The sequence below is a fragment of the Manihot esculenta genome, chromosome 9 (assembly GCF_001659605.2).
Source record: "Manihot esculenta cultivar AM560-2 chromosome 9, M.esculenta_v8, whole genome shotgun sequence".
In the NCBI taxonomy this organism is placed as follows: domain Eukaryota; kingdom Viridiplantae; phylum Streptophyta; class Magnoliopsida; order Malpighiales; family Euphorbiaceae; genus Manihot; species Manihot esculenta.
In genome coordinates this window covers 36855592-36879639 of record NC_035169.2, presented here as the reverse complement: position 1 = coordinate 36879639, position 24048 = coordinate 36855592, and the positions used below count along the sequence as shown (strand labels likewise).

General features: G+C 33.9%; 6 protein-coding genes across 7 annotated transcripts; 3 read left to right on the top strand and 3 right to left on the bottom strand.

The window, feature by feature from the left end:
- Window positions 1-741: 741 nt before the first annotated feature.
- On the bottom strand, window positions 742-2846 carry LOC110622564 (GDSL esterase/lipase At1g09390). 2 transcript variants are annotated; one of them, XM_043959799.1, is made up of 5 exons: window positions 2541-2846; window positions 2198-2383; window positions 1770-1945; window positions 1404-1668; window positions 742-1171 (listed from the first exon to the last, which is right to left on the bottom strand). In XM_043959799.1, exons 1-5 carry the CDS (start codon window positions 2791-2793, stop codon window positions 939-941), a joined length of 1113 nt encoding a protein of 370 aa, XP_043815734.1. In that variant the 5' UTR covers window positions 2794-2846; the 3' UTR covers window positions 742-938. The 2 variants fall into 2 exon arrangements, with proteins under 2 accessions (XP_043815734.1, XP_021622811.1); XM_021767119.2 differs by having other exon boundaries at window positions 1770-1924.
- Window positions 2847-4311: 1465 nt separating this feature from the next.
- On the top strand, window positions 4312-7226 carry LOC110621893 (WAT1-related protein At1g09380). The gene is made up of 7 exons (XM_021766175.2): window positions 4312-4629; window positions 5674-5736; window positions 5833-5949; window positions 6039-6288; window positions 6364-6522; window positions 6608-6759; window positions 6837-7226. The coding sequence occupies exons 1-7, from the start codon at window positions 4448-4450 to the stop codon at window positions 6994-6996; spliced, it is 1083 nt and encodes a 360-aa protein (XP_021621867.1). The 5' UTR covers window positions 4312-4447; the 3' UTR covers window positions 6997-7226.
- A 786-nt stretch (window positions 7227-8012) lies between these two features.
- Window positions 8013-11105, top strand: LOC110622908 (ADP-ribosylation factor). The gene is made up of 7 exons (XM_021767628.2): window positions 8013-8161; window positions 8678-8839; window positions 8984-9054; window positions 10181-10300; window positions 10481-10599; window positions 10693-10774; window positions 10870-11105. Exons 2-7 carry the CDS (start codon window positions 8692-8694, stop codon window positions 10873-10875), a joined length of 546 nt encoding a protein of 181 aa, XP_021623320.1. The 5' UTR covers window positions 8013-8161; window positions 8678-8691; the 3' UTR covers window positions 10876-11105.
- Window positions 11106-12294: 1189 nt separating this feature from the next.
- Window positions 12295-13933, bottom strand: LOC110622907 (galactinol synthase 2). Its single transcript, XM_021767627.2, has 4 exons — window positions 13495-13933; window positions 13087-13407; window positions 12860-12994; window positions 12295-12750 (listed from the first exon to the last, which is right to left on the bottom strand). Exons 1-4 carry the CDS (start codon window positions 13822-13824, stop codon window positions 12523-12525), a joined length of 1014 nt encoding a protein of 337 aa, XP_021623319.1. The 5' UTR covers window positions 13825-13933; the 3' UTR covers window positions 12295-12522.
- A 2226-nt stretch (window positions 13934-16159) lies between these two features.
- On the bottom strand, window positions 16160-19999 carry LOC110621948 (chloroplast stem-loop binding protein of 41 kDa b, chloroplastic). Its single transcript, XM_021766253.2, has 10 exons — window positions 19573-19999; window positions 19218-19352; window positions 18896-18982; window positions 18697-18787; window positions 18536-18590; window positions 18276-18336; window positions 17344-17565; window positions 16896-17012; window positions 16713-16802; window positions 16160-16538 (listed from the first exon to the last, which is right to left on the bottom strand). The coding sequence occupies exons 1-10, from the start codon at window positions 19675-19677 to the stop codon at window positions 16359-16361; spliced, it is 1143 nt and encodes a 380-aa protein (XP_021621945.1). The 5' UTR covers window positions 19678-19999; the 3' UTR covers window positions 16160-16358.
- A 1132-nt stretch (window positions 20000-21131) lies between these two features.
- On the top strand, window positions 21132-23923 carry LOC110623727 (Golgi apparatus membrane protein-like protein ECHIDNA). Its single transcript, XM_021768748.2, has 6 exons — window positions 21132-21265; window positions 21972-22028; window positions 22118-22321; window positions 22396-22455; window positions 22770-22896; window positions 23457-23923. The coding sequence occupies exons 1-6, from the start codon at window positions 21251-21253 to the stop codon at window positions 23543-23545; spliced, it is 552 nt and encodes a 183-aa protein (XP_021624440.1). The 5' UTR covers window positions 21132-21250; the 3' UTR covers window positions 23546-23923.
- The last annotated feature ends 125 nt before the right edge of the window (window positions 23924-24048 follow it).

Sequence of the window (24048 nt, the reverse complement as noted above, 5' to 3'; positions counted from 1 at the left end):
ATGCAGTGTAGCCAAAACTGAGGAAGCCTGTATTACATGAAGCAACTGGCTCTAGGCATTGCATTGAAAACTTCAGCAGCTTCATTAACTCTGCCGCTCCCGAGTAATATCCCATCAACATTGCTGTCCCTGTCACCTCATTCTTATCCAGCTTTACTTCAAACAACTTCATGACGACCGATCATAGTCGTGCAAGAAATGACAATCTCGTTTGACATCTCATAAAAAATTTCTCTTGCTTCACTTAATCTTCCCCCCAGGCACAAGCTTCCTAATCATATTAGTCCTAGCAACATCCTTAGCTGGCATCATAACAAAAGCTTTCTGGCTCCATCAACATGTTCAATCTTCAATCAAACCACCTATTACCACAGTCCAAGAGACCACTTCTCCGGCATTTTCCAAATGAGCGACTCCATCTCTTTAACCATTCCCTCTTGCATGTAGCCCCAGACCATATCTAAAACAACATTTCTATATGGCTTTCTATTAAACATTTTTCTCGCAGCAATAATCATTCCAGTACTAACATACCCAGAAACCAATCCTTTCCAAGAAACCGTCTTTATCTCAAGCTTTTTAACAAACAAGTCTTGGGCTTCACGAGGCTGCTTCTTTTGAAAGCTACTAACGACCAATGTATTCCAAGAAAAAATGGTTTTGGAAAAGTAAACATCTAGATTAAACCTTCCAAACAAAGGCTTGGAGGGCAAAGGTATAACCACAAATACCATCCAAAAGTGAGAAAGAAAAGAAGCAAGTTTATAACTTATCAATTGCAATGTACCCAAATACATTGGGCAAGTTTACTACTAACTTTCAACAATCAAAATCTATTCTTATCTACTACACATGATCAGATGGTACCATTTAGAAAGCACAACTATAAAGTTCAGTAGACTTCTTGTAAAAGAAATTGAACATGGTACAAATGAAAATCAATTGCGACAAAAGAAATCAAACAATGTTGAAGGTGAAGAATAAGCCGTTGAGAGTACTTTGGAGGCCATAATTGCATTAGCTGCTTCAGTATAATGGATCCCATCCCAGCTCAAAAATCGAGATCCTTCATTGCAGACCTGATAGCCAGGCTGACCACAGGTTACCTTAATATTGTAATTGTATGGAGGTCCTCCATATCCACAACATGCCATTAGTGGACTTGAAAAACCTGCAAGGTCAAAAAAGAAGTCGAAGTGATTCGTGTACTCAAAACTGTAACAGCTCTTGCAAGTTGCAAAGATCTCTACAATAAAGTTAGCTTATTTGATCACAAAACATTAGGTTATTGGTATTAAATGGTTATCACTTATCAGGGTCTCTTTAATCTTGACAGTCAAGAACAGCAGAAAATACTGGTGAAGCAAAGAAGAAAATGAGAAAAAGGACAATATTTAACTTACCATATTTGGAGGCATTGGCAATGAGGTCATACTTGATCGAATACATATCTACATAAACTATAGTTGCTCCTGTCAATTGAGACCTCAGCCTTCGGCATGAACGACGCAATCCTTCATTGAACAACTTTGCAGCACTATTGTAACTCGAAATACATCCATGTGGATCAAGATCCTTCTTCTGAACTAATGCAAGTTTTTGAGGGAGACACCCAAATGGCCCGGTGTTATGTATCCAGAATTTCCAGCCTCCTTGACCATATAAAGTCTATTTTATATGAAAAGGCAAAATTCTTCTTAGTAGGGAACATTTGAGAATGCCACAAGTGTAATTACCATTGCTAAGCTCTTCTGGATTACTAAGGTTACCTTGACAGCATTTTCGATTTCTCGAATGATGGATGGAATCCTTTTGATCACTTGAACATAGGAGAGGTTTTTAGAGAATGAATCAGCAAGGTCATTCTGTCCAATATCAATCATGTAAAGTGCATTCTGGAACCCTTCAGCATTGATCATATTTCCTAAACGGAAAAAAGAAAACTCTGCAAAGCTCAGTTTACTTGTTTACATATCTGCAATTTTTGCAGCCTAGTTGCATACATATTTTCACAAGTAAAACTGACATATCATCCAATTAGACTTCCAATTCTTTTAGTTCAGGGGAGAGAAGGAGCACCCATGTTTGAATTCAAACAAACCTAACTATGAGACAGATCATTCTGTTACTTGGTTACTAATCCGATAGCTAAACACACACACACACAAGTTTAAAGAAAATGAAGATGAGAAATTACCAGCAGTAAAAAGTTCAAGGGCACGAGCTTTGAAATGAAGGAACTGCATTATTTGAATATTCAATGAAAAAGGAACATATTTTGGAAGAGTAGAAGACCCCACAACTGCAAAGTTTGCACCATTAGAGAAACTGGACCCTAATGAATCCAAATATGGGCTTAGGAGACTAGCATTCAAACTTTGGCCTGCACACGATAAAACAACAGAACACTATCCCTTACAAATTTTATAATGCTTTAGATCCCATTCTTCCATCACCTTGTCAAATGGGTACGTAAAAATTAGATAAGCAAACTTTGACCAACTCAGCCAAAAAAAAGGGGGGGGGGGGAGGATACTTACAGAGGAAATCGATCAGGAGGCGTCCATCAGACAATCTACCGGTTGATCTGCGGAAGAATAAGCGGCCATTGGGGAGATTTACAGGGAAGCCAAGGCCCGCGGCGAGTCCACCAGTGTCAGAGTTGGAATCCCCAAAGTTGAAAATGATAGGAGAATTCTTGCACTGAGAAGCAACCGAAGTGAAAAATAATGGAAGAAAAACAGGGAGAAGAAGAAAGGTAAGAGACAGAGAGAGCGGAGAGGGAGACGCCATTAATGAAAAGTCACAGCAGAACAGAGAAGTGAAGCGAAGAGCGTTTTACTCTTTGGTTGTATGAGTTTTATAATAGCTGAGTGGTACTGCTGAGTGACAACTGAGATTGTGTCAGAGTGGGACCGACAAGGTGTAGATCTAGTTGAAGTTTTGAGAGTGATTCAGACAAATTCATCTGACGTGTGCAAATTCGGTCCGGTTTATGACCAGGTGGATTATAAGAGTTTGGGTATGATTATGACACATGTTACTTCCTTAAAATATTAATATAAATTGAAATTTAACTTAAATTTAATTTATAAAAAATTACATTCATAATTATTCCACCGACAATCAAAAAGCAGGCCGGACTTTCTCATACGGATCTGGGCCGATCCTAAACATAAATACCAGGCCCAATTTATTTTCTGGGCCATCTTTTGACCAAGAAAGTGGATTTAGAACTTTGTCGTATAAAAGGTTTTTTTTTTTTTCCAGTAAAGTTCGGTGGCTAAAGACTTTTTCTCCTTTATAAACTCAAGTTCGTGGATTTATACACTTTGAAAAACAAATTCTATTCTTAAATTTACAATTCCTTTTTTTTTCTTTATATAAGTATGTGTGTATATATTCGATTTTCATTTTTTAGAATATATTTTACAAGCTTTTTTCTTGAAGTTAATTAAAATCCTTTAAGAAAATTTTAAACAATCTCAATATTTAGGTTTTTTTGTTGGCTTTTTAATGATTAGCAGCACAATAATTAAGTTAATGCGAAATTATTAATTTTAACAATATATAAATCACTAATTTTTATGAAAAATATATTTATCAAATATTTAAATTGAAGATTAAAAACACAAAAAAAAGAGGGTAGAATTTAAAAACAAAATGTGGATTATAATTTTTTTTTTTTTTAAAAAGTATTAAAAAGATGGCCGTTTTTATCTTATTTTGCGGAAACTTGACACATGGGAAGCACACTCACTACAAAAGAAGCATTTCCAGTAAAACAAGGCTCGAAAAGAGGAGAAAGAAAAGCATTGCACGAAACTCTTGCCCCAGTTGCCAATTACGTCTACCTTAGACCTATTTCACTTTGCTTCCAATTTCATTTTCCCCATAAAATCAACCATAAACGTAAAATTATCCCACGATTATATCATGAACATCAACCAATCATTAGGCAATGTATTTTTTGACAATTAGATTTAATTTCTTATTTTAAGAGCTTATATTAGGGAGATTTGTGAATTCTTCATTTCAATTTTTTTTAAATTTATAGTGAATTAATTTCACTTAAGAATTTCCCTCAAAGAGAGAAGAGGCATGCTCCGTACAAAGTCTTATTATCTTTGCTTACGTGTCAAAACGGAGTGTCGTTAATGGATGGGAGCAATAGGTGGCATGGCAAAGCCCAAGACACGACGAGACAAAGCTCAAAGTAGCTTTATGGCAACCGTTTGGTCCATGCAAAAGCACAAGTCTTTACAAGAAATCTTGAACCGTTTCTCTTTTTTTCATCATGTATAGATTTTTGCTCCCTTATTACTTTCTGTTATAATTCTTTCTTTTTTTTAAAAAAAAAAAAATCAAACTCTCTTGCAGATCTCCTTCTATATCTATGTACTTCTCATTTGATTTCTTGAAGAAAACTTAGATCAACAGAGAGAGAATGGATGTTGTGGGTGATCTTCTTCCATTCTTGGCAATGGTCCTTGTACAGTTTGGCTTTGCAGGGATGAACATCACTTCAAAGCTTGCAATGGACTCCGGCATGAAACCACTGGTTCTTGTCTCTTACCGGCAAATTTTTGCCACCATTGCAATCCTCCCTTTTGCTTATTTTTTCGAATGGTAACTTCTTCAACAGCCGAATTCATGAGTTCTTGAATATCCCATTTGCTTCTTTTTCTTCTTTCATATATTATTTTTGCATGCAGACCTCTGCTTGATGTCTAGCTACTGCTGCATCTATATCTTCAAAATTATTTTTCATTTGATCAGTTTCAGTCTTGTATATCAGAGAAAGAATGAGCTGTTTTGATTTCTTGAATCCATTTCTGAAATAGCTGGCAAGCTTTTTCATACAAAACTCTATCTTGCTTCCTCATTTTAAATTCAAGAATTTCTGATTTGAGTTTCTTTACTGCCCAAGAAAACAACTTCACATTATAAAAAGAAAGAAAGAAAGAAAAAAAGAACATATCATTGAGCTTTATTCAGATTCATGATATGAAAAAAATTTTGTTTTTTACTAATTTGATTTATTTGCCCTTTAATTATTTTTATTTTATGTGTTAAAAGTTGAGTTTGTTGTTTTTAGATAATTTAAAAAATACAAATACCTATTAATTAATTAATTAATGTTTTTCAAAAGAAAAGAGACAAAAATTAATTAATTGCACTTTTTCTTAGAATTTTTGTAGTGACTTAAGAGATACGTCTGCTGCTTAGTTTGGAACTTTAGTAGTTTATACAACTGTCTGATCGATTAATTTGGGTTTGGCATTTCTAGCCGTTTCACTACTTAGAATTAAAAGATTTTACAATAATTAAATTCAATTAATTTTGCTTTTAATTTTTTTTTAAAAAAAAACTTATTTTCATTTTAAAGAAAATAAAAATTATATATAATTATGTAAACAATTTATTTATTTTAAGCAATAATAATTGCATGGTTGCCATTTGGCAACCCCTTTCTGTATTTGAATTACTGCAGTTGCTGCTGCAATTAATTACATATCTGCTCTAAAACTGGTGCCACATGGGGGCTACTTCTGGTACCAAACAGATTCTAATTTAATTTTAACTGCAAATCAATAATTTAATTTTTATTATTAAGAATGTGTTTTTAATTAAATTACAAATACAAGAATTTCTGCTTATATTTTGGTGCAGGAAAACAAGACCCAAGCTTACCAAGACCCTGCTGTTGCAGATTTTCATATGTTCCCTTACTGGGTAATTAAAAAATTAATCCTGTTTACTAATCGGATATTAATGTCATTTTCAAAACTGAGTGTTTTCGAATTAAATTACTGTTTGTTAAATTTGCAGGGTAACTGGAAACCAGGTTTTTTATTTTATTGGGTTAGAAAATTCCACCCCAACAATTGGTTGTGCACTGACTAATATTCTCCCTGCTGTTACTTTCATTTTTGCAGTCCTTCTCAGGTGATCAATTACATTCTTTTGTTCTCTTTATTTGATTGTTTATTCAAGGATTTTGAAACATTTGATTCCTAATTTTAATGTTTTTTCAGGCAGGAATCTGTTGGAATCAAGAAGATATCAGGACAAGCTAAGCTGTTAGGGACAATAATATGTGTAGGAGGTGCCATGTTGTTGTCGTTTTACCATGGAGCAATCATCAATGTAGGTGAATCCAGCATTCACTGGAAATATGCTGATGAAATGGGAAGCAACAGTTCTTCTTCCCAATCAAACTTCATTTTGGGCCCTTTGTTTATAATGGCTAGTGCAGTTTGCTGGGCAGTTTGGTTCACCGTCCAGGTAATAATCAGAAAACTGTGAGATGTCGAATTCGAATATAGAATTTTCTCCGCTTACAATTTCAAATCTTTGCAGGCGAAGGTAGGTGACAAGTTTCCAGCTCCATATACAAGCACATTGTTGATGTGCTTTATGGGTAGCATTGAGTGTGTTGTCATTGGCTTGTTTCCAAATCACAAACCATCCCAGTGGTCATTACACTCTCCAGGCAGGCTAATTGCAGCTCTTTACGCAGTATGTTTCCAGAATTCTACGCCTTTGCTGACCTTTCTTGCAAATTCCTGGAAACTCTCACTTGCTAATGTACACGTAATTCCAGGGAGTTGTATGTTCTGCTCTAGCATTTTCCCTCACCTCATGGAGTATTCAAAAGAAAGGAGCACTTTACGTGTCAGTTTTCAGCCCACTGTTGCTGGTCATTGTGGCTGTTCTCAGTTGGGCTCTGCTTCGTGAGAAATTGTACATTGGAACGTATGAACATTTCTCTTTCTACCATTTTTTTTCCAACTTTTAGCGATGGATTCTGAAATTTACGTGTGACGATTCAGGGCTGTAGGATCTGTGATGATTGTTGGGGGGCTTTACGCTGTTCTGTGGGGGAAAGACAGGGAGATGAGATTGAAGAGTGTTGAAGAGATTGAAGCCTGGAAGGAATGTGAAAAGCAAGAGAAAGGTGACCTGGAATTACAGTTGCCTGCAAATTCCTAAATCATGAGATAAAAGAAACAAAGAAGTAAAGCCAATTAAGTTTCTCTGTTTCACCAATTTATCTACGGAGAAACATGAATTTGTTTTTGATTCATAATTAATTATGAGGCCTATGTGGGTGATTTTTCCTTGATTACCCGAATTTAGGAGTAATTTCTGGAGTTATTATCACTAAGCACTATTTTTTTTTGCTTAATCAAGAACATTAATTAATTATCAGTATTTCCTTAATTACCCGAGTTTGTTTTACGTTTTATTCTTTTAAAAAATTATTCATTACTTATCCATCATAATTATATAAATGACTCAAACAAAAATATTTATTACCAATAAAATAATTAATATAAACATGAAAATGAGAAAAATTATAAAATATTATTTATAAGGAGTGTCCATTATGGGTGGCCCCACGTCCAACTCTTTCAGGCTGTTGTGATTTTAGATTAATCTGAGCTTTATAACTTCAATAGGTTAATTTTTTTTAATTTTTCAATATAATTTAATTTAATCAAAATATTAATTTCATTTTATATGATTTAAAATTAGATTAAATTAAAATTTTGAGCCAGACATTCGCTAATCAACTAGCGGGAAACATATTCTTCCACTTTAACACCTATGATTAATATGCTATTCTTGATCATAGATTCGCCAGGAAATTGCCACTCCCCCCTCGTTAAGATACCCGGTTAAACAGTTCAAATAAATTTCAAAAACTTTTTATTAAATTTAAAATTTTTTGGTTTAATATTTTTAGTAAATAAATTTCAAATAAGTTATTGATTTAATATTGTTTAGTCTTACTTTATATTTATTAAGATTTCGTGTGGACAAAAATTATTATATAAGAAAATACATTTATTAAAGGTCACCATGAAGGGCGTGAACCTCTAAATATTTTTTTATTCCCTTTGTACAGCTGTACGGTCTACAATTTAATGTACACACTACAACGCTGAGCCCTGCCGCACCAAATACACACTAACTTACCCTAACGATTAACGAGCACCAAATGAATCGAAAATCGTTAAAAGCACTAACGGCGTAGACACAGCCGTTATCTCCGACTCATTTAAATATGGAGGATATAGACCTCCATTTCATACCGTCCGCTCCGTCCCTCTCATCTCTTTTCCATTTTGCTCCGGAGCTCTTCTAGGTTTCTGTAAGCTCTCTCTCTCTGTCTTCAATTCCATGGAGTTATTTTCCTTTTTCATTCCTTGTGGATTTGCTTCTTGTTATTGTTGTAGATCCAGATTTAGATCTGGATCTGATTGATTGTTGTTTTATTATGAGGGATCTGTTTGGTTTATCTCAAAGTTTCAGCCTCTGATTTATGCTGATTTCTTCGTGTTTTATGTAGATCTGATTCCTCTAGGATATCTTTGTGTTTGCTTTTTATCTATGTCATTTATTTTTGAAAAAAAAAATGAATGAGAATATGTAATGGGAATGAAGGGGTAGATTGCTGTTGCCTTGTAAAGGTAGAAGAAGCGAAAGTTTGAGTTAATTTTATGCCTTTTGCCTTTTAATCCTTATTCTTCTTACGAGGAATGGTAGCAATCCATTTTTAGCATTCATATTCTGTATATTACCAGATCTCACTTGCATCTTCTTCATTTTGATTGTATATGGGTATGGCATGTTTTTCCTTGGGATACTTATGGCCTTTTAAATCCAGCCTAGATAGAAAAGATGGGGCTTTCATTCACCAAGCTTTTCAGTCGGCTATTTGCTAAGAAAGAGATGCGAATTCTTATGGTGGGTCTTGATGCTGCTGGTAAGACCACCATCTTGTACAAGCTCAAGCTGGGAGAGATTGTGACTACCATTCCTACAATTGGTATGTTTCTATGTTGTTGTTTGTAACTTATGGACAAGTTTTCATTGGCTGGGATGCTCTTCCGTTTTACTGTTGTATATTATTGGATTTATTGTTATTTTGTTGTTTTGGTTGGTGAGTGATGTTTATTTGCATTTTACGCAGGGTTTAATGTGGAGACTGTGGAATACAAGAACATCAGCTTCACTGTCTGGGATGTTGGTGGTCAGGACAAGGTATGTGATGTTAGCCCTTATAGGGGCTAGCGCTCCGAGAACGTTTTCACAAGAAAACTAGTTATTTTGTTGTTATTATTATTTTTAACTATTTTTGGGCTGCTATTTGTTTTGCAAATTTTTTTTTTCCTGATAATGACCTTGAAATTGCATAATCACTGACCACAATTGGGGTGCTTATTGACGGTCTTGTGCTGATTAGATGTGCTCCATCAGCACATAACATAATCATAAGCTACATTTACTGCCATACAATGTTTCGGTTTTCCTTTTGACCTTTACAGGGAATGCTGTAGATTGCATGGCAGAAATTTTATTTATTACAAGCACATACACCTGCATGGCTGCATCTTCTCTTATTGCACATTTAACACGTGCTTATGGACGGTCTTGTGCTGATTAAATTTTTTATCAGCACACAACAAAAACATAAGCTAAAACAACTATTGCTATCTTGTCTTTCAAGTTTTTCCTTGGGTTGAATGAGGAAAGGCTATCCAGGCTGTGGCAGACAATTCATTGTCTGATAATTTTTACATGATTGCAATGATTGGTTTTACACATGTTTATGGGCTTTTTTATTTCCTTAATTATGTTCACACACAGTGGAAAACTATGCTACGAGGACTTTAGCAATGTCTTTGGTCTATACATGCTGTGGCAGATGTTTCATTTTCTGCAATCTTGGTTTCCATAAGGTTTTTGTTTGAATTGTCCATGCTTATGATCTTCTATTGGCTCACTGGTATCCTATTAGCAATGTGTCTTTCTCATGTGTTGTGTACTTGATGTCATCCATATCTTCAGGTGCTTGAGTAAGGTTGTCCATACAATACATTACATGTATACAGTCATCTGTTTTTTTTTTTTTTTTCTTTTTTTCTTTTCCTTCTCCTTCTCAAATGTAAGTTTTGTGTGCTTATGCGTGGACTGTGTGATGTCAAGAAATAATTTAAATACGGACAATCCAGTGACTAGTCCTGGTATCGCTAAGAAATTCCTTATTTATGCAATGTTGGCTTTGATGTGTACAAATGAGAATATTATTGGTTTGCAGTTGTTTTACTGGTGTGTATTGAGGAACAGTTTGAAGTTGCTGTTAATGGACATTTGCTTCTTTTAACAGATTCGACCTTTATGGAGACATTACTTCCAAAACACACAAGGGCTGATATTTGTGGTTGATAGCAATGATCGTGATCGTGTGGTGGAGGCTCGGGATGAACTGCATCGTATGTTGAATGAGGTTTGTAGAATTGTATCTTTTTTTCCCATTGATTTGATGGAAATGGATTTTTGTAAAAAAGATTTGCACAAAGCATCTTTTCTTGGGCAAGCACTTGTTAGTAGCAAATTTGTCAATGCAACGGTGCCAAATATGTTTCTTCACTATGGGCATTTTAATAATATTCTATTTCATGTGTAGGATGAGTTGAGAGATGCTGTGTTGCTTGTATTTGCAAACAAGCAAGATCTTCCAAATGCTATGAATGCTGCTGAGATTACTGATAAGCTTGGTCTTCACTCACTTCGTCAACGCCATTGGTATTTAATCTTTTCGATAAATTGTTGCAAACGTGAATTATCATCTAGATGGGCGAAACCAACATCCATTGTGGATATTTGTGTTTCTTGTAGGTATATCCAGAGCACATGTGCCACCTCAGGTGAAGGTCTTTACGAGGGACTTGAATGGCTTTCCAACAACATTGCTAACAAGGTAGGGCCACAGTGGTCTAGTTGAAACTTGACTAAATTCGCTGATAACATTCGTCTGTCTGATTTGACTTTATTTGCCTTTTTTGATGGTTTCAGGCGTAGAGGGATGTTTCAGTTTCCTGCCACATCTCTGATTGCAGTCTGCTTTAAAATTTGGTTAATTGTTGTCCCTGGATTTCTCATCCTGTAATTGTTGAGAGAATGCGTCTTAGATATTGTTTACTGTAATAGAAATTGGCAAATTGTTCATGTAGACTTTAAATAATTGATGATTGACTGTCCGTATATGTTACATGATATGCCTCTTGATCAAAGGAGTTTGTTTCTTCCAATGAGCAGTCGATGCTTTATGGTAATTTTGCTGTGAATATAAAGAGGCATTATGCAGTTGGTGCGAAAGGACCCTCGCTCTTAATTGACACAAATTCAAAAGGAAAATCCTAGTTCTTCCATTTGAATTGATGGCGTCTTAGCACTGTATCTTTCTGTTCCTTGCTTTTTCAGAGGACATCTTAATCGCTGATGGACGTGAATTTGAATGCTGCTAATTTCATTATTGTTTGTTAATTTTTAGACCTTAAATAAATTAAGATAAGATGCCATATCCAAAAATATAAAAAATAAAAACAAAATGAAATTTAGGCTAATCCATTCTGATTCTTTACTAGTGGTGGGTTGAGACGTTGAGTTGGAATGTCACGGGCCTACGGCTGGATCGTCGATTTGGGCTGGGATGTGCTTGAAGCAATTGTCATACGTATAAAGCAATGAAATTCCTCTCTTGCTAAAACTCAAGGGTGAGACAGAGCAAAACATGAGCTCCCATTGATTTGAAAAAGAAGAGAAAAAAAAAGAAGGCAAAGGGTGAATTTAAAATTTAAAAAAAATAAAGGAATGGCTTTGAAAGAGAACCACTCTCACAGGTGGATATTGCTTTTGTAGTCGAAGATTCCCGAGCAATCATTTCGCAAAATCCGTAGAAAACTTGCCTGAGCAATTAGCGCAAGTGTTGGTTGCATTTTCAGAAGCCCAAGTAAATTTTCAGCCGAATCAGACCAAGATCTGTCGATGGAGATTTCAGGTTGGCATTCAAAGTTTCGGTGCAAAAATTAATCATCATCGGCTACTTGGTGCTGGTGACTGATTACTGAAAATAAATATGACCTTAAGCTTAAAAATTACACGTCTTAAGATTAAAAATAATATTCCAATGAAGTAAAATGGAAAATAAAAAGTTGTAATATTAAAATGAGAAATTTAGCTCATTTAAAACTGAGGATTCTCACATTAGAACTCGGCCAGAACTAATTATATATATAAAAAAACAGTAATATTAGAGCCTTTGCCCATTGTTTAAAAAAAATATAAATAAAGAGAGGGAAAGAGATAATGGTTTGATCGATGGGTTGGCATTTAAGAATATTAAGCCTTAATTGGAGTAATCATAATTTTAACCAAAACCTAAAAATGGATAATTAATTGGAAAGGAGTTAATAAATAGAAGGGGAGATTGAGACAAAATTACAGTAAAAAACTAAAAACACTTTCCATATTGATATTAATATAAAAACAATTCAGAAAACCAACAGTACGGAGGAGGGATAAAAGGTCCTCACATCAGAAAAAACCACTCCAATCTAATACATGGGGGTTCACAAAAGTTAAAATTTTTATCACCTATATGTAAATTAAAGCCTCATGCATCCATCCCTATACAAAGCATTTCCACTACTGATAGTCTGATACAGCTTAGGCAGCAGATGGGGCGCTAATGTAGTGAACAACACCACCCTCCGACAGTGCAGCCAAGGGTAGTTGCAGACCACCTTCAATTCCACCACCACCAGCAGCGCCCACGGTGTTCTTGTAGTCCAAGGACTCATCATTGTAAATGTCCCACCATTTCTTTACCAGCATCTTGATGTCTTCTCTGTCCATGTTCGCATCTTTTCCAGTATACCTCCATGGCTTGGATCCCTGAAGCAGATTAATTTAAACAAACAAAAGCCATTAGAACCACAGACTTGTTATATATATAGAAGGAAGAAGCTGTGGTTATAGTTTTAAGCGCATCTTTGATACTTACAGCAGCACAATAATGAACAACCTTGAGCTTGTCAAGTTCAACGTTCTCAGGATGGCGCCAGAGCATTGCCAAAACAAGGTTGTAAATTGGAGGAATTGGCCTGTATTTGTCCCTGAAGAACATGTTCAGGAAATCCTGCCAATGATCCAATTAAGAAACTGATTAGTGGAAATGAGCTTAATTAATATTAAAAAGACCACAACACCCAAGTAAAACTTGATATTTACTTGCTCAGCAAAGAGGGTAGGAGTGGTGACTTTGACAGTGGTCAACAGGTCATGGTACGTGGACAGGTTGGGCTCAAAAACAAACATGCCAGCATTGAAGTATAGGGGAGGTTTAGGACCCAACTCAGCAGGCCACTGAACCCTATCAGGGCACTGTTGGCAGTAGCCAATCTTGTACTGTGGAGAGTTACTCCATGTCTGCTCACAGAAGCAGTCCATAACACCATAAAAGTAGCCATCTTCCAACTCAAACAGGTGGTCTATATTCTCAAACACTTGGATGTCACCATCCAAATATATCATCTTGCTATACTCCACAAACTGCAAAGCAAAAACATATAACCCACATAAATAACCTCACAATTGAATTGAACTGAATCTGTCTTAACTATTTTAACAAACACATACCTCCCATATACGAAGCTTGGAGTAGTTGATGACATAATAAGCCATGGCAAATTGGGTCTGGTTCTCAGGTGGGTATACAGGTTCAATCTCCTTGACTATGCACCCTTGAGACACCAGAATCTTACGGTGCTCCTCTGGAACATCTGGCAAAATGGCCACCACTAGTGGGTACTTGCTATCAACCTTTCTCAACCCCTTGGCCAACCCCACAACACCTTTCACATAGTCACCATTTCCAGCCAAGAACGTCACATAGGCACGGCTAGATAAACTAGCTTGCTTAACCAGAGAAGTGGTAGTCTTGGTGGAGGTGGTGAGATTTGGAGCCATGATCACACTTGAGTTTTTCTTGAAGAGACAAAAAAATGTGTTTGGAAAGAGAGAAAATTTGAAAGATTTGCTTTGTTGCTTGAGTTTGTTGATGGATTTGAGTTGATGGGTTGTGAGGTATTTATAGAAAATATGTAGTGATTAATTTAATTATGGTGGGATCCAGTAGATTTGGTAAAAGCTTCTTGGAATGAAAATTGGAGGAATAAATTATTGTAGTAATACGACGTCGTTGTATACCCATAAATCTATATTGTTTCAAAAATAAATCGCACTCTACGCGTGGCAAAATCTTGAGATCCGACGGTAAAGAACGAATCCAAGGATTGGACGGTGCAAGAAATTGCTGTGGTAATATTATCCGCAGAATATGCCCAAAGATTCGGCTGGTCCCACCTTAGGTCTAGTATAAATACCCTTTAGTTCTTAGCTATTTGCGATTAGGTTTAGGGGTGCAGTTGTTATTATCTGGCAATTTGAGGGTAATGTTGACAAATTGGAAGATAATTTTAAAAAATTAAAAAATAAAAAGTAAAAGTAAAAGTGCTCATAAAATATATAATTTTCCGCCCAACTGCCACCGCCAAACGACCGCAAAAGGGGCCCGCAACGACGAACCCAGGAACCACACACGAAAGTCACAAGGGTTGGAGCCACGTAGGTAGTTGTATCCACGTGGCTATTAAATTTCTAATAAAATTGATAATTATTTAATTATTCTATAATGAATTATCATTTTATTTAATTATTTTTTGTAAAAAATGAATGGTTTCACGAATATCTAATGCGTGAGAAAGTTATATGCTGCTTGACATATAATTAATAAAATTAATGAACACACAGAGCATTGAAAATTTTAAATTATTAAAAAATAAATAATTATATTTTTATGATAAATAATAATATTTTTAAATGAATTAATAAACTCTAGTTTAAGAATAAAAATAAATTAAGCTAAAAATAAAGTGATCTTACGATAGAACCATTTTTTTTAATATTTATTATTAATTTAATCAATTTATGTAAGCAATTTAAATCATTTTAACAGGTAAAATCTGTTAATGCGTGTAGGTAAGCATGGGCACGTAGATGGGACAAGTGTCGGTGTCGGATTTATAGGACGGTGCAGTAGGGGCAGAGGAAGCAACTGTTTAGTGCCGTTTTTCCCAGATAACAGTGTTACAGTTTTGTTAGTTGGTCTACTGTGGGACCCAATTCTTATTTATTTTTAAATTTGGAAGTTATTATTTTTTTAATAATGGTAATTTTGGACCGACGTTTTATTTGGATAATGTTTTGAATTTTATACAAAACTTAATCAGTCAAACTTTGGACTAATGTTATTTGTTTTTTTTAGAAGTTAATCACATTTTATTGCTTTATGAAAAATATAATAAATTAGCACTCTCTCCCTCATAAATATATATATATTTTTTAAATTCATAAAATTTTTTATTATTTTTTTTAATATATAGCTGTTTAATATATATTTTTTATTTTTTTAATCAAAAATAAAAGAACTAATTTGTTAATAATGCAATATTAAGAGACTCAATAGTAAATTTTTTTTGTAAATTTTATAAAAGTCTAGGGATCTGATAGTAAATTTCCCATTCCTAAAGCATCAAAGCAGTTAAAGAGTACTGATATGCCAGCAAAAGTTGGAAATTAATTTAGAACAGATTGATTTGTACTTGTAGTTTATACTTTTCTTCCAGGGACCTGGAATTTCATCCCTCAAACTAATCCACAAAAGCTTCATTTCCACGGTGCTAAATGTGTTTGGTTGATGGGAAATTCCTTATTTCATCTGTCAAACTAATCCATCTCTTTTGATCTACTATTAGTGATGATATTTCAACTTCACCCTTTTTTTTCCTCTGGAGGAATTCAATATAGCAATTTCCTGATTGATAAGCAACCATATTCTATTGGAACATGGTATTATCAGGAGAAGTTTCTTCAGGTGAGAGAAAAAGATGGTCTTGCTTAATTTTCTGCATTCACACTCCATATCCTTTTTCTATTGGTCTCAGCTTAATGGTTAAGAATTGGTCCACATATATCAGTCATGGATTTATGCTAAAGCAGATTCCATGCATGTGCTTGAAGGGAAATGTACTGTTTGATGAATTTAGACCATTGAATCGTATGAGTTTCACGTGTACTAAACCATGAGACCAAACCCATTGTACTGGAGTCGTCTTTAGATTAAAAGATGTCGAATTTGAACCCGTCAGAGCCAATTTATAAAAAAATTAATAAACATGCTCTACTATTGGTATTCTGCAGGAAAAGTGGATCCTGGGATATTAATGCATGAGACAAGGCAAGGTTCAAATTGAATCGAGCACAATTCCAGACCTGATCAAATATGCAAATTCCTTTTACAACAGCCTGTGCAAAACATCTGGATTCCAGATATTTCTATTGAAGTGGTGATTGTTTGGTATTTGTTAACTTATTACTACACTTGAATGGAAATGGGAAAAAAAAGAGAGGGAGAGAGAAACAGGGAGACAAAATCTGAAGATCTAGGCCTGGAGAACAAGACTCTTACCAAGAATCAAGTCATCAGTGGAGAAATCAGCCTCTTTCCTGTATGTTCCTCTACCAAAGTCTAGATTGTAAGAATCTGCAAGGCCTTCTACCAGGTCAAATTCAGGTTTCCATCCAAGAACATGTTTCGCCTTGTCAACAGATGCAAAGAAATGCTGCATTACATTGCAGAAGAATAATTTCATTAGTAAAACAACAACTGGAGTAGCATTTCCAGTCTTGAACTACTTTCACATCTCACATGGAAACTATGCTCAACATTTGGAATCTGTCTTAAGTTAATCAAATTTTCACATATCAACTTCCATGGCAAGTTTGTTAACATTTACCTGGTCGCGGAATGGGAATGCCTTCTTTTTACCAAAGTCGAATTCCTTGGGGTTATAGTGAATGATCTCAGGTTCTGGAAAACCAGCAGCCTAAGAGGAAAGAGTAGATTGAGGAAAAAAAATTAGTAGGCGATGGAAATTTTATTTTTGACATATATTTAGTAATACATCAGCAACAATTACCTTTGCACATGCCCTTGCTAAACCATCAAAAGTTACATACTTTTCCCCTGATATGTTAAATACTTCCTTGTATGCTTTTTCATTACCAAGAACTTGTAAAAAAGCTGTTGCCAAATCCTGAAATTGTTGAACTATGTTGCCTCAGAAAACATTTTGTCATATTGTAAAACATGAAAAATCATTGGAACTGCTTATCACATATCATGCATTTATAGCTCATATGCAGCATCTCCTTTTGAGCAAATTGTTAATGTGTTAGAATCAAATTGAAAAAGTATAGGGAAAGAAAGAGAGACAGAAAAAGGAGATGCCTAAAAGTAATCACTCAATGAAATCGGTTGAACAGATGAACTAGTAATTTACTGAAAGAATCTCAATTCTAAGTATGCATCACTTCTTACAGACTTGATTTTAGCCCAAATGTTTTGTGGGAAGAGAATGTACTCACCTTCACATGACCAAGTTGGGAAATTTGAATTCCTGAGTTGGGAATTGGAATTGGGCGACCTGCTTTCAGGCGGTGAAAGAACCACTCTTCTACAGGATTGTAGTTTAATGGCCCATATATGTAGACTGGCCTTATAGAAGTCCAGTTAACATCTCTTGATTCTAGTAAACTCTCTGTCTCAAGCTTTCCCTTGTGCCTGCTCTTTGGATCAACGGCATCTGTCTACAACCAGATGAAAATAATTCAGAACTAGAACAGAGTATTTTTAGCAAAGAATTACTCTTTAAGATTGATTTTAACAGAACTTATCCTTTCCAAGTGTTAATGAGTATAGAAGACTTTGATCTTGGAAAATGTAATCTATGAATAACATACAAGGCTTCTGTTGGTATCTCTTCTATACTTTATATTTATATTAGGGATGTAAACGGTAGGTTAATCTGACCCGTTCCGATTAAAAATTAATCTAATTTACCTGAACCCAATAAAATTCAAACTTTTTTATATATTTTAATTAATAATTTATATAAAAAATATTTTTCATTAATAATTTTCATTTAAAAAATCTATTTTTTTAAAAAATATTTAAATTTTAATTTTAAATGAAAATACATAAAAAAAAATTATAAATATTATTATAAAATATATTTTTATATTAAATTAATTATTTATATATACATAAAATCCAAAGTAAACCGAAACCCAACAGCTATTATTTTTTTAAATTCGAATTCGTCCTGAATCCGATTACTACTTCCCAAAACTGTCTGCAGTCGGATTAGGTAGCCAAAATACCGAATCCGTTGCCATCTCTACTTTAGATCACAAAATATTAATGTTTTTGAGATGTTATACATGTTATCATTTATGTTGATTATCATATTGCATGAGAATCCAAATTTTCCATGACAAAAGAATGATATGAAACCAACCTCACAGTGTGGTAAAAGATCAGATTTGAGGTAAACTCCGGCAGAAGAGCAGTATATGTACCTGAGAATTTGGAGATTTTTAGATTTTCAAAGATAGCGGTAAAGAAAGGCAAGAAAGGTTATAATTCCAAAACTAACAATACAGTAGTTTCTTCCTTTGAATATCAATCAATCTGTCCACATTGCCTCAACAAGTACAATCTCTTGGGCTTAGAAATTGATTGTAGTTTAATTTCATCAACAGAGTGTTCAGAGCTTACTGTTCTAGTTTTGGTAGAGCATCCAATATAGGTGCAACTTCATCTGCTTCGCGTCCTGAAAATAAGTGAAAAAATAAGAATTTGGGGAAGACAACTAAACAATTCTATCCTAGTTAGACAGGTGAAGAATGCTAACGGCACAAAAATGGGACATAGCATACCATTTATATCATAGACAACATCAAAGCCTTTAGCTGAGAGACTGGATTTCACAAAATCAAAGTCCTTCCTATCTCCTTTCAAGTGTAAGATCTAGCAAATCATACAAAATCCAGATCTGATTAAAAAAACTAACGTAGAAGAGAAATTCAGAACATCATTTCTTCATGGATAATGACTTCCATTTGTTTGTGAAAATACCTTGGAAGAAAAATCAGCAAAATCTTGATCTGATTCACCTGGCAATTGTTGAGTAATTGGTGCCTTACCTCTGGTAAACAAGGTCACCTGCAAAGCTTACAAATGAACCACTAATCCAAGATAAAGATTGCTGAAGACAAGAATGTAATTGAAATGAAGGCTTGATTTTGTTAATGGAAAATGATAGGAATACAATAGTTATTCTTAGTTTTAATTCAAATTTTAAATGTAGAATAACTGTTTGATGGAAAAACTACTCCACATTCCAATTTTCCAATCAGTAAACCAAATGAAGCCAAAGACTCGGAAGAGATGGGTTTACCTGATGACCTTCTTTGACAAGAAGTCTAGATAAAAACACACCAATGAATCTGGTGCCTCCCATTACAAGAATGTTCTTGGAACTTGATGCTGTTACCTGCAGTGCTCCCCTTGTTTGCCATACCTTTCTTTTACACTGCAATCAAATAGCTCAATCAACCATAGCCAAAGTAGTTCCCTTTGACGAATTTCAAATGGTTCAACTAGATAAGTAAAATTTCCATAAATGAAGAGGAGAGAGACCCTATATGCTCTTTTCCCCTCACATAATTGGAGATACTCAAGAGCAGGTCTTTTGCAGCAAGTACCAGAAAGTTTCTCAATAAAGAATGTGATTCTACAAATAACAGACAAACCTGGAGTTGAGTGTGAAGTCTGGTGCCATTGAAGTCAGACAAAGAAGAAGGGAGGATAGAGAAAGAGGGCTGAGCTTGCTGCTGGATTGCTACTAAACTTGCCATTGGTGAAGAAGCCTCTCTGTTACCCTCTTTTCCCTTGTGGGTGTTTGTTAAAACAGAAATTTGAAAGATTTGTGGTTTCCACCAATCTCTTCTTTTTTTTTTTTTTTTTTCTTGGCTCCCACTCAATTCCAAGAATTAGGATAAGACAATGACCCCACGTTCACTTTGGTTATACCCACAGCCTCTCATTCATCAACTCCATTACCACCTCTTCTTCTGTGTTGTATGAACCAATGCATTGCAATCTTTCCCAAATTTACTTCCTTTTTTTCATGGGTTTGTTGTCTTTTGCCAAACCCAAAAGTGAACCACACTCTCCACTCTATCTTCTTCTTTGCTGGATTGAAATGTGGATTTTGCTCCAACTGTGGCCCATTCTCAAGATGGCCTAGGCTTTTCATAGCAATTCCAGTTTAGTTGATTTATCATGGGCCAAAAATAAATCATTTTAATCTATTATAATAAATCTTTTTGCAAATTGTATAAGTTCAAATTTAATTAAGTTTTTCTATTAAAAATATAATCATAATGATATTTATGGGATTTGCATTCAGAACAGAGATACAAAAATTAAATGATTTTATATTTTTGAAAAATCTATATTTTCTAACCAACACTTAATTAAATTAGTCAATGAATAATATTTCTTTATCAAAAAAATAAAAAAAATTAAATCATTTAAAAAAAAATTTAAAACAAATAATATTATGCATTTTAAAAATATTATTAATCTCAATAAATAAATTTATTAATATATTTTATTTTAAAGTAAAATTAAATAATAAAAAATAATTTTTTTTAAAAAAATATTTTTTAAATATAAATTATTTTTTAAAAATAAGATAAAAACTATAATAATTTTGTTTGTGAAGAATAACTTACATTTAAAAAATATTTTTTATAAAAAATATTTTATGTAAAATATTTTCATAAAAAATATTTTTTAATACGATAATTTATTCTTTATTCTTTAATTTTAATTTAAAAATAAAATATATTAATAAATTTATATATAAAGATTGTAATAAAATATTTAAAATATGAAAAATGACTTAAAATGGTATATTACAAACTCATTTTTTTTATTATAGTTTATATAAGAATTTAGATCTAGGAATAAAAAGAAAATATAAATATTAAAAAAAACAAACGGGTGAGATTATTATGAAGTTAATTTTATCTGAATAATTATTGAACTGAATATTAATATTAAATTTATTTAATGATTTGTGATTTTACAAAGTTTTAGTTTTAATATATTCGATTTTGAGTTAATTTAATTATTGAACTTTTTAAAAGAAAATATTTAATTTGAATCAGATTAAAGAAAGCAATCTGATTTGGTTTCACTTCCACGTTAGACCGAACCGGTTTGGGTTTCAATCCAACAGTGTGCGAGTCTGTATGTAAGCCAAGTCCTGAAAGCGAAACATTCTCTGCTTCTGCCTGTCTCTGTCGATAACAACAGAATTACCAGAAAAAAAAAAAAAAAGCTTTATTTAGCTTATTTTCACATATTTAGCGAAGAAAAGTAGCCTTCAAAATCTTGATAAATTGCTAAATCTCTCTGAAAATGGATCTCAACCAGGTGAGCTGACTCGGCCTCATAACCATATCCTTCTTGTTCTTCAATTTCAATTCTACGTTAGATTTATTGGTTTGTGGTGTTCAATTTTAGGTTTTGTCTTGCACTTGTGTTATGTATACATGAAAATACATGCGCCTCATTTTTAATCGATCTGCTCTGCATTGGAGGATTTTTGTAGCTTTTGCTCTGTTTGGTTCGCGGGAAAATGGAGAAAAATTGAATGAAAAAAGAGAAAAGAATATACGATGATTTTGTAGTTTGTATTGCTTACTGAGGAAGTATCGAGGATTTATATGAGAATTGTAGTGCAAATGTGAACTATTATTGTGATTTGGGAAGGCGTAAAACTAGTGCATTTCAAAATCTTTTCATTAGACGTGTGAATGAAAATGATTTGCTTCACAATATTTACTAAAAAGGAAAAAATATTAAATAAATTCTAGTTTGCTAGTGTTAGTATACAATTTCTAAGAATTTGTGCTTTTGAAAGTTAAGATGTAAAGAAGGATTCCTATTGGAATGTGATGATAAGGAGACAGCGATGAAGCTCTCATGAAATGGAACTAAACAGCTCCTTCTTGCATTTCTTCTTTTACTGTTAATAATTTTCAATTATATGAGACAAGAATGCTGTTGATGTTAAAACATTATCAGGAATACTCACCAGTTATGCTTCTCAAATAATATATTTTAATATTTTTGACAGCCTCCTGGAGAGGATTATGCCAATCCAAGGGTGTGCTTATTTCACGTTCTCTTCAAGGTATGCCAGATTCATATACACTTGTCATTGTAAGTTTAACTGTATAAGAACAATTTATTGTACATAATTGTGCTTCTTGTTTTTCGCAGGCTACATCTTTGGCATTTTACATACTTTCTGCACTGTTTATTGATAATTTTGTCATCATTTTTGTGGTGACTGTTCTTCTTGCTGCTCTTGACTTTTGGGTGGTCAAGAATGTGAGTGGACGTATTTTAGTTGGTCTTAGGTGGTGGAATGAAATAGATGATATGGGGGAGAGCGTATGGAAATTTGAATCCCTTGATCAAGAGGTTTGTATAATTGTTACATTCTTCCGCCCTTCACTAAACATAGATTGATATATTGGTTGATGTCTGTGTATTAGTCATTGGCCCGGCTGAACAAGAAGGATTCATGGTTGTTCTGGTGGACTCTTTACCTAACGGTAAGCCAGTGAAATTTTATATAGTTTGCTACTGACTTGAACATATGCTTAGGAAGGATATTGTACTTAGTGTGTAATTTTTTGAGGAATTCAGGAAATGTAAGAGGGTCCCCATTGAATGCTAAGGGAATTATTGCCATTTTTTTATAAGATTCTAAATGAAGCATCAGACATAGAGAAATTTTAGTGAATGTAGAGCTGTGTATGTGATGATTTTGGTACTTGTCACTCCTGCTTGATTGTGACTTGGTTATACTCTTTTTGTTATAAGATTCTAATGTTTTGTGTGCTAATGTTGTTCATTAACCTCATAGGCTGTTGTCTGGTTAGTGCTTGGAATTTTCTCACTCATAAGGCTTCAAGCTGACTACTGCCTCATTACTGGAGTTTGTTTGACTCTCAGTCTAGCGAACATCATTGGCTTCACTAAATGCCGCAAAGGTGAGAAAGAAATATGTTTGGATGTTCATACTATTATTTGCTTGAATATGACCTTTAGCATTATTCTCCCGCATCATTGTTCTTAATATTTGTGGAGATATTTATTACTTGATTTTAATACTTGATACTTATGAGATATCGAATAAAATCAGCCACATCCTTCAAAAAAACTCATGTTGATGCAGTCAGAAAAGAGTCCAGGATTCAAATTAACATTGGATGTGATTGTGGATGGAATAGGATATGGGCCATTGATTTCTAGTGCAGGATTTTATTGAGTTGCATAAGCTTAGCTACTAAATAAAGTAAATAATCCTATTCCAATGCATAACTTGATAGCAGTACATTTTTGTGGCGATTATTGGAGCTTTGCTTGTGGTGTTCTTACATTAATCAATTAATTTGTTCATTTGAGGATCATAAAAACAAATGCTTACCTGACCTTTTCTCTTTGTAACTTCCTATTCATTCCTTTAATTTTGTTGTTCTTTCCAAAGCTCTGTCAGACGCAATTGGACTATGGTTTTGGAAAATAATTAAAAAACTGGTGTTCTGTGCAGATGCCAGGAAGCAGATTCAGCAGTTTGCATCCCAAACCATTGCTTCTCAAGTCTCTTCTACTATTCAGTCAGCATTCAGTGTTGTGTGAATCGTACAGGAAAATGGGCAACGAGTGGAAGATGTGCAGCGCAAGGTTTTACAGAGTTGAGAAGTGGTGGTGGCTCTGCACAAACTAGCTTATTCTTTGGACTGGCGTATGTAGGAAGTTTTGATATTTATGATTTAAAATCTCATAAATCAAGATTTTGTTATGTCCTTAAATTGTTACCATTATTGTTATTGAACATTTGAGAAGAAGAGGATGATTGCAGAATGTGTACTAAGGGGAAAAAAGGTCCTTTAGAAAAATTAAGAGCACTAAAAATTTTCTTCCCATTCCTCAGAAAAAAAATGTAGTAAAATATAATTAAATAAAGTATTAATTGTAAAATGTAAAAATACTTTATGTGAATAATGAAAATAAATATGGAATGTTAGCATCATATGAAAGGTATTCCAAGAATTTTATTATTTAGCTATTTACAATTAAAATGGATATTATTTTATTATTTAAATAAGTTTAAATTAATAAATTATTCATATATTATTTAA

What these genes read in the sequence shown, in the direction of transcription:
- LOC110623727 (XM_021768748.2), top strand. An exon ending in TATTTCACGTTCTCTTCAAG is followed by an intron (nt 22,029 to 22,117) that starts GTATGCCAGATT and finishes TGTTTTTCGCAG; the next exon opens with GCTACATCTTTGGCATTTTA. An exon ending in GGTGGACTCTTTACCTAACG is followed by an intron (nt 22,456 to 22,769) that starts GTAAGCCAGTGA and finishes TTAACCTCATAG; the next exon opens with GCTGTTGTCTGGTTAGTGCT.
- LOC110622907 (XM_021767627.2), bottom strand. Translation starts at nt 13,824, where the DNA reads ATGGCTCCAAATCTCACCACCTCCACCAAGACTACCACTTCTCTGGTT. An exon ending in CCAAGCTTCGTATATGGGAG is followed by an intron (nt 13,408 to 13,494) that starts GTATGTGTTTGT and finishes TTTGCTTTGCAG; the next exon opens with TTTGTGGAGTATAGCAAGAT. An exon ending in TTGTTCATTATTGTGCTGCT is followed by an intron (nt 12,751 to 12,859) that starts GTAAGTATCAAA and finishes AATCTGCTTCAG; the next exon opens with GGATCCAAGCCATGGAGGTA.
- LOC110622908 (XM_021767628.2), top strand. Translation starts at nt 8,692, where the DNA reads ATGGGGCTTTCATTCACCAAGCTTTTCAGTCGGCTATTTGCTAAGAAA. An exon ending in GACTACCATTCCTACAATTG is followed by an intron (nt 8,840 to 8,983) that starts GTATGTTTCTAT and finishes CATTTTACGCAG; the next exon opens with GGTTTAATGTGGAGACTGTG. An exon ending in ATGTTGGTGGTCAGGACAAG is followed by an intron (nt 9,055 to 10,180) that starts GTATGTGATGTT and finishes TTCTTTTAACAG; the next exon opens with ATTCGACCTTTATGGAGACA.
- LOC110621893 (XM_021766175.2), top strand. Translation starts at nt 4,448, where the DNA reads ATGGATGTTGTGGGTGATCTTCTTCCATTCTTGGCAATGGTCCTTGTA. An exon ending in TTCATATGTTCCCTTACTGG is followed by an intron (nt 5,737 to 5,832) that starts GTAATTAAAAAA and finishes TTAAATTTGCAG; the next exon opens with GGTAACTGGAAACCAGGTTT. An exon ending in TAATTGCAGCTCTTTACGCA is followed by an intron (nt 6,523 to 6,607) that starts GTATGTTTCCAG and finishes ACGTAATTCCAG; the next exon opens with GGAGTTGTATGTTCTGCTCT.
- LOC110622564 (XM_043959799.1), bottom strand. Translation starts at nt 2,793, where the DNA reads ATGGCGTCTCCCTCTCCGCTCTCTCTGTCTCTTACCTTTCTTCTTCTC. An exon ending in CCTTGAACTTTTTACTGCTG is followed by an intron (nt 1,946 to 2,197) that starts GTAATTTCTCAT and finishes TGAGCTTTGCAG; the next exon opens with AGTTTTCTTTTTTCCGTTTA. An exon ending in TGCCAATGCCTCCAAATATG is followed by an intron (nt 1,172 to 1,403) that starts GTAAGTTAAATA and finishes TTGACCTTGCAG; the next exon opens with GTTTTTCAAGTCCACTAATG.
- LOC110621948 (XM_021766253.2), bottom strand. Translation starts at nt 19,677, where the DNA reads ATGGCAAGTTTAGTAGCAATCCAGCAGCAAGCTCAGCCCTCTTTCTCT. An exon ending in CCCAACTTGGTCATGTGAAG is followed by an intron (nt 17,013 to 17,343) that starts GTGAGTACATTC and finishes CAACAATTTCAG; the next exon opens with GATTTGGCAACAGCTTTTTT. An exon ending in CATTCCCATTCCGCGACCAG is followed by an intron (nt 16,539 to 16,712) that starts GTAAATGTTAAC and finishes AATGTAATGCAG; the next exon opens with CATTTCTTTGCATCTGTTGA.